Below are 8,044 nucleotides of genomic sequence, written 5' to 3'. Positions count from 1 at the left end.
AGAACTCGTCCGCTGCGTCACACGGAGGAGGACATGGGCGGGCTGGAGGGACGCGCTGGGCGGCGGCTGTGTATGAAGGTAGACGGAGCCTCTAGGTGCTAATGACGCCCACATAGCACCTAGAGGCTCATTAGCATATTTATAAAAGTTAGTTTTTTAGCAAAACCGCTGCCCCACAAGTGATTATAGTAGGATGGTTGGCCAGAGCAGACACTAGCAGATCGCTAGTGTCTGACAGCTAATTATGTCATACCAAGTGATAGAAACCCTTTAACAAGTGGGAGGCACATATGCAAACTGTTGTAATTCCTACACCGTTCACCTGATTTGGATGTAAATACCCTCAAATTAAAGCTGACAGTCTGCAGTTAAAGAACATCTTGTTCGTTTCATTTTAAATCCATTGTGGTGGTGTATAGAGCCAAAAATGTTAGAATTGTGTCGATGTCCCAATATTTATAGACTTGACTGTATATATGTTATTATATTTTAAAGTTTGACTGAGCAACAACTGATAAGTGATGATTACTTTCCTGGGCCAGAACCGTTTATCACTGCCATTCTCTTACTCCACTTGGAATTACTGGAGTTATAATTGGTTCCCTTTGCTTAGTAATAGGCTGGTTTCCCGTGTCGATAATATGGCTCAACTTAAGCTAAGAAGAAAAGACCTGCAGTGGATAGAGTTCAAGTCACCTCCAGTCCTGACAGATACGCCATTACAGGTCACAGGTTACATACAGGAGGGTTGTCAGTGAGAAGGTCTTAGATCCAGATATGCATTCTTGAACTCTTTTATGAATGATGAAATCCACCCAAACAGCTCCTGCGAATCTTGGTCTTCTGCCTCTCCAAACTTCTGCTGCAAGACATCAAAAAGACAAGATGGTGGTAAATGTTATAAATCAAAACAATAAGAGTAATGTTTCATGACTGATACCGTACTCAACCACATTATGAGACCTTGCAATAATCCCCACGATATACCTTTGTAGTGTTGATGCTTCTTGTGTGGTACTTTCCACAGTAATGACTTACAATTTTTGATACTTTTTTTTGCTTTTTGTTGCCTTTTTTGCACATTACCTCTACTATATAACATTAATATTATTGATAAATAATGGCAACGAGGTTCAGTTCTCGAGGCCCCCAGGAAATAGCAGATATTGCCAAGATGTTGCTATTGGGTGCTCACTGTCCCTACAGTGGCCTCTAGAGGGAAAATGTAGTATCACATGCATGTCCGCCAGTGTAGCTGCTTGTTGTGTTAGATTTGAACTCTGGTACAAAGAAAGAGAGAAGGGGGGGCTCAAAAAAGTTGTCATGATAAGACACCCCCAGGTAATCCCAGTGGTAGTGATGTTCTAGTGACTTTGTCTCATGGAAAGTGGACAGGAGGGTTGGGGTCAACAAATTTCAATTAAGTTATTTTTTTAATAACTTACGAGTGGATGGGGGAAGCAGACAATACCGAGCGTCGGGATGATGCCTTCACTCCCTAATTTACTGAGCCCATTGGTTAGTCGCTTTCAGCAACTACTATTTCTTCAAATCCTAAAATCTCTTCTATCTGTAGGTATTTCTTGATGAAGTGACTGGGTGACATGCCGCCATGTTCCTGCCTTGCTTGTATTATATGCTGGTCTCCTGTGTTTCTGTGCGGTTTCCATGTAAACCATATAATGTGCAGGAAAGGATCCGATGATTTCTTGCTCTATAGATATAGGCATAAAAGCTTTAAATAAGGGTTGCGATGCAGAAAAAATCCGGGATCAGCTGCGTGGCAGAAACGCTCATACTAAATGGCAGCAGTATCATCTGTGGATTAATATACTTGATCTATTGGTCTGATACAGAAGCTTTATTTTTCCATTAGGTCAGTAAATGCTTTTGTTATGTCAGTGCAACCGGCAGAAATAAATCTGTAAAAAACATAGCAAAAGATCACTTTTTGCTAGAGTTACAGAAGTAGCGTAGCTTGTTCTTCTACACTGTTTGCGGAACTCTCATTCACTACAATAGGAGTTGCGGAAATGGTGGAGGACCTGCCCACTCCGCTATTTCCATAAGCCTGGCTACCTGGGGCCGGTTCTTAGTTCCATCTCGTCATGGAAACGGCAAGATAGCACAACCCTTTAAACACGCGATTTTCAGCTACATTGTCAGAATAGGAACCAAAATGTGCGAAGTGGCAACCAAAATGCAGCAAATATGTATATGTGAACAATCTCACACATCTGGTAGAAATGAATGGTCCATAAAAAATATCGCAACTGTACTCAGCTATTTCCTGCAGTCCCACAGAGAATGAATGAGGCAGCAGCGTGCATGCTCGATTTCCATTCCATTCATTCAGGAAAATGTGTCATGCCCCTCCAATCTCATCAAGGAGGTCCCACTGATGAGATACTTATCCCATATCTTGTCAGTAGGGTATGTTTACATCTTTGGAAAACACCTTTAGGTTGCAGATGACCAAAACAGGTGGGCTTTACTGGTTGATTCTGGGCTACAGGAATCTGTAGCTGATATGAAGTTCTTGCTCTGAGCAGGCCTACTTCAATAGGTGGCATTAAATGGGTTCTCAGAGATGAGGAACCTCTTTTGATATGTCCAGGCTGGTGCAAGGGTTACAAAAATAGACTCACCTGTTTCCAGCATTTCGGTTCGGCTTCGGCTAATTTTGAGCTCCCTTCTCCTCTGCTTCCGGCCACCACTGGACCAAAAGTGTGAAGAGGGAGGAGAGGGGGCTTTCCTGTGACAGAGAGGGAGAAGACGCCATCCACATGCACGTCCAGGGCCACTAAGTTCCCAGTCCACACAAGCGATAGGTCGCTCGGAGCGTCTTCTCCCTCTCTGTGTCAGTGATGTGCATGAAAAGGGAGGAGAGGGGGCTCTCTGGTTCAGTTCACTAGCTAAGCCAGACAGCTTCTCTATCACAACTTCTATCCTCAGGATATCAATATCATCAATATCAGATCTGCGGGGGTCCTACACCCGGCACCGCCGCGGATCAGCTGTATGAGGAGACGGCGCGTGCAGTGCGCACATCCCATCACTTAATCTCTCTTCCTGCTTGCTGCTACATTGCCATAGACAGCAGCCGGGTGTCGGATCCCCGCCGATCCAATGTTGATGACCTATCCTGAGGATAGGTCATCAATATAGGAGAGCTCGGATAACCGCTTTCACATTTGTAAACCATTTAACATGCTTTACTGGCATCGGACAATCCCTTTTAATAAAGTGAGGTTGTAGTGTCCCACTCTAGGTGGATGGGAACACTCCAAAATAGTTTGTGCCATCCTATGTCATTTTGCACTATTTATTGTATTTTCCTTTGTCAATGCTGTTAAATTCCCATTTCAGGCTGGTTCAATGCACTACACATATCAACCTCTAGGTGTCTCTGTAACACCATTTATATAGGTCAGCCACAGGAAGTTAGTTAGTTAGTTAGTTAGAAATTAGGAGTGAGAAGTTAGGAGGAGAGTGTCTCTGTCCTCCTGGGCCTAGCCCAGGGAGTGAAGCAACTTAAACCTTTGTAGTCCAAGACTAGGACATATTGATCCTTTACTGTAATACCCCTTCCAGGGACCCTTCCGGGGTTTAAGAAAATAATTGATGTATCTTGTGTAACCTTTACAAAGAATGGAGCAGAGAGTTTGCCTGCCATGAGGGAGACCGCCCTTGGGTTGCTGAATCACTGAAGCACTGAATATTGCTGAATTTCTAAGTGCAGAATAGAACTTACAGAGGATCCAAACTAATATTAAAAGGCTGAGTAACCAGAGCAAGATCAGGAACCAACTACAAGTAAGATCATCAGTTCATCACTACTATACAGTTGAGCTGGAACCTACATACACCACCTCACTGAGCCTTTATTTATGACAAAGTGCTGCTATACTTATTGCAAGACTACCATTTACAAGTAAAGTTCCTGTTTGGTTCAACTACTGCCTCTCTCATCATTCAACTCTATCTCCTATGTGCACCTTATTGTTCTGGCGTCACGAACAACACAGGGGCCCAGCCACCAAAGCACCCTAAACATACCCATTACCATCAAGGGCACCTCAACTTCCATCTGGCTGGTGTTCCCTGTAATAGAGAGTGCCCCAAAGGATTTAGTGCTGTCTTCCTCATCACTGCACGCCGACCCAGGGAGCTGCAAAACCGCTATTACGACTACTACTACCCCATCAGGCCACCGTGCACTCACATACTGCCCCTGCGGTCCAGTCCGCTGCAAGGTCCGCCTCCTCTGCATCAGTCAGCTGTGGAAGCATTTGTGGTGGCATGCTCTATATTAGAAGTAGTCAGATGGGCATTTGTTAGCTTTGATGTCTCAGAAAATGCTGGAAGTTGTATCATACCTGGAAAACCTTAGGTTGGAGAACACTGAAAAAATGAGGTTCTTGGGGTTTGTTTGGAATAGAGGCATTGCTCCTGAAGAAGCTTTCACCACACACAAGGATACCCAGAGATCAAGCATTGCTATGATAATATATCATACTGTATGTGATATTTACCAAAACCTCAGAGTACAGCTTCTTCATTTCGGTGGCTTTCTTGGTGAGCTCAGCATTCTGCGTGCCATAGTGTTCTAGTATTTCCTAGGATGAAAAATGAATGATATGGTAAGTATGGTATAAGGATGATAATTTTGAGTAACTTCATACTGATCTGTGCAATATCTATTAAAAGGCACCTTTAATGTTAGTGGCTACCTCTTCTCCCAACAAAGGAAAAAAAAAAAAAATTGGAAAAAGAAAAATCACCCTCCACCTCGCCACCCCTTATCTGACTTCTATGTCTTAAAAAAGAGGAATAGATGCTTTATAAATATGGTGCTTGTTCGGAGCACCATATTTCTCAATGTATTTATATCAGACAACAGTCAAAAATACACTCCTGCTTCCCTTCTATTACAAAGGTAGCTGCCTGCAGCCACCACTAGGGAGGAAGTCACTGCATAGGATTGATACAATTACCATTTACTGGAATGGAAGCTGAAATAATCTTTTTACATTCAACCCCCCCTAGTGGCAGCTGCATGAAAATGCAGTGTTTTCTTGATGGAGAGAAAAGATGTGAAGTGATATGTACAGTATGTGGGGCAAGTAAATAATGTGAGTGACAGTACATGCTGCACATGTACATCTAACTAGTGTGTGTGCAGTGTGTGTATAAGGAGTGGTATGTGTCTGCCGCAAGCCCAGGAGGAGCAGAGCAGATGATGGGAGTGGTAGTGGCTTTGGCTGAAACAACTATTCACACAGTGGCAGTCCTCACACAGATGCTCCCTAAGGCCATGTGCAGCGTACTCAAGTTGTGTGCAATAGGTGTTTCTGGGTGATGTAGTGCAATAGACACTAACCTGGTACGGCTGACTCTCTGCAAGGGCAGGTGATGGTATAAATTGTTCGTGACGCCAGTGCCAAGTAAACGGTGGCACGCCGTTTGCGGATAGCAGGAATAAATTGAGGAACACGTGGTATTAAAACAGAACTCCAACTTTAGTAGTTTTCATGCAGAGACAATATTGGAATCGCAGTTCCTTGGCATACAGTCGATTTTGCAATACGGTTGATGCAGGCAATTACAGATTTAGCAAGGTGATTACAGAGTGTTGAACACAGGACTTGCAGTACAGGAGCTTGCACTCTATTTCTGTCTGATCCTGGAATATAGCAATTCTTCTCCAAGGCCCAATAACCTAGTTCTGGCTTTATATCCTTGGCTATAGCTTTAGAAAGTACCTCCTCTGTTATTTTTAGTATCTCTTGCTTTTCTGCACTTTGCCTCTGTCTCTCTCAGCTTCCTTAGGCTCTAGAAACTTCTGAGCTCTCCACTAGACTGACTTTTGCTTCCCTGACTGGGCCTTATATAAACTAGGGCTCTCTAGCTCCCTCTAGTGACTAGAAGCTGGAATGACTCCCCTAGCAGGCCTGTACATGCAAGTTTCACAGTAACAGGGAAATACATAGCATTGCATTACATGACATTTTATAAAACTGACATATACCAACTTCCCATAATTAGGAGGGACGACAGCACACCAAGTGACACTTTGGTAGTGACGGGTATTACAGTCCCCGTACACTACATACCCCACTGCTTTAAGCTGAGTACGACCTCGTACTCCATCATGGGTCGCCCAACTGGGATCTCTACCTGAAATAGAAAAAAGAGACATGCAGGCATACATACATGTAATTCATCTGCATTTACATTTACATCAGGTCCAATTGGCAAAGGTGAAGGGTAGTGACAAGGGGCGTCGTTCTCTTCTTCTCAGGATAGTGAATGGAATGGGGGCGCTGACCTGGCACAGCGTAACATTATAACCAGGATAGTCCATGACAATGAATAAGTCCATAATAGAACAGAAAAATGGATAAAACAGTATAAAAGTTCTTGGAGGCTCAAAGAACAAACATGAGTCCGTACCCAGGTTATTTTCCTATTAAATCACAGAGGCTCTCACGCGGTGAAGTCCATCTCTGGGCACATTTCCTTTTAAAAGAGTAAGAATCTCAGAGGCTCAGGTTCTTTTGAGTCTGTCTCCGGGCACGGTTCCTTAGTATCAAATTGCACAATAAAAGGACAGCAAAGACAAGTGCTGTAATACCCCTTATCAACCTGAAAAGGGGGTGAAGGGTAAAAGGTGCAACAAAGGAACAGGCACAACTTGGCCTTGCTGACTTTGTGATTTCAGTGGTCAACACCTACCACTGAGCCGTGGACAAACTGGCAGCCGCAACAAAGGATCAGAAACATAGGACTCCTGTCCTGGAAGGGTTAACATCAAACTTCTGCAGGGAAATAAATCAAAGGCCTAGCAGGCTGATTCACAGTGGCATATCATAACCACTTGGCTCCGCTGGCAAGTACCGTCTGTAGTAGTCCTCTACAGGAGGATGGGCCCACATAACTGTGTCAGGGGGCAGCTGTAGGGTAAAGGGGCCCCTAATAGGTATTGGCCCCATGGGCCTAGGGGTAAACCCTTGGGTGGACCGTACCGGTCCCGGCATGATGATTGTGGGGTGGAATGGTGTGGTCACCGCCGCCTCAAGTGTCCCGGTGGGCTCTGCGCAGCTATTCACAACTACCGGAGGTCTTCTTTGGGGCACTGACGGAGCGGTGGCAGCAGAAGGTGGTCTACGGGTGGTGACAGGCACCCTTACCTCGTCCTTCTTTGGCGGCGTCTGGATCCTGGCGGTCGCGATCTTGCGCAGCTCCCGCAACTTCTCCTCCAGCCTGACAATCTGCTCACCGATGCTCTCTGTGTCGGAGTCGCTGTCATCTGCTGGCGCCGCCGGCGCAGGTACAGGAAGCGACGGCTCGGACTCGGCCTTTGCAGGTTCTGGTGATGCATCGGGTCTCCGACCCCTCCGGATGTTTTCAAAGGTAGCACTAAGTCCTTTTAACTGTTCCATCTCTGATATGGTCCTCTCCCGACGAGGCAGCTCAGGGGAAGGATAGGGGCTCACCCATTTCTCCAACACGGTTGGCTGCCAGAAGACGTTAGGCCCAATGAAGGAGCTCCGCTCCTGAAAGGCGTGATGGGCCGGCTCTGGAGAGCGTTCAGGTTCCCGCTCGCAGCCAGAGTAGTCTTCTCCTTCTTCTGCCTCCCAGTCCTCAGGTTTTCGCTTGGGACGGGTCACAGCAGTCGCATAAGGGCCTCGCAGGCTCTCGGCAGGGGTGTATTCCACTTCCTCTCCCTCGCGGAGGCTGTGCTGGTAAGAAGGGAGGTAGTCTCTTTTGACAGACCTTCGATTCACATAGAGGTCTCTGCCAGTTAGATAGTCCTGGATGAACCCGTAGCCACGGGTTTTGTCGAATGACAGCACCACTCCCTTTCTCCTTTCCAGGCGGGGTTGGGTGTTAGCATGCTTTTCATGGATTGTTTTAGTCAATTCTTCATAAACGATTTTGGTCTTCGTATTCCGCTTTATAGCGGCCTCCCGGATCTCCGCCATAAGTGATGACCACTTGAACGAGGGCTGAAAAAAGTCTCTCCACGAGCCATAGTAGG

General features: G+C 45.6%; 1 protein-coding gene across 1 annotated transcript in view; it reads right to left on the bottom strand.

The window, feature by feature from the left end:
* Positions 1-386: 386 nt before the first annotated feature.
* The window catches only part of LOC121005103 (disheveled-associated activator of morphogenesis 1-like), a 314,210-nt gene continuing 306,552 nt past the window's right edge, over positions 387-8,044 (bottom strand). Inside the window, exons 16-17 of the mRNA XM_040437659.1 lie at positions 4,536-4,619; positions 387-862 (exon numbers count right to left, since the gene is read on the bottom strand). Coding sequence (XP_040293593.1) covers positions 752-862; positions 4,536-4,619 — 195 coding nt within the window. The 3' untranslated portion in view covers positions 387-751. The remainder of the gene's footprint in view (positions 863-4,535; positions 4,620-8,044) is intronic.

Source organism: Bufo bufo, chromosome 6 (assembly GCF_905171765.1).
Source record: "Bufo bufo chromosome 6, aBufBuf1.1, whole genome shotgun sequence".
NCBI classification, from domain to species: Eukaryota; Metazoa; Chordata; class Amphibia; order Anura; family Bufonidae; genus Bufo; species Bufo bufo.
Note: the sequence above shows the minus strand (reverse complement) of the source record. Positions and strands in the feature narration are given on the sequence as shown.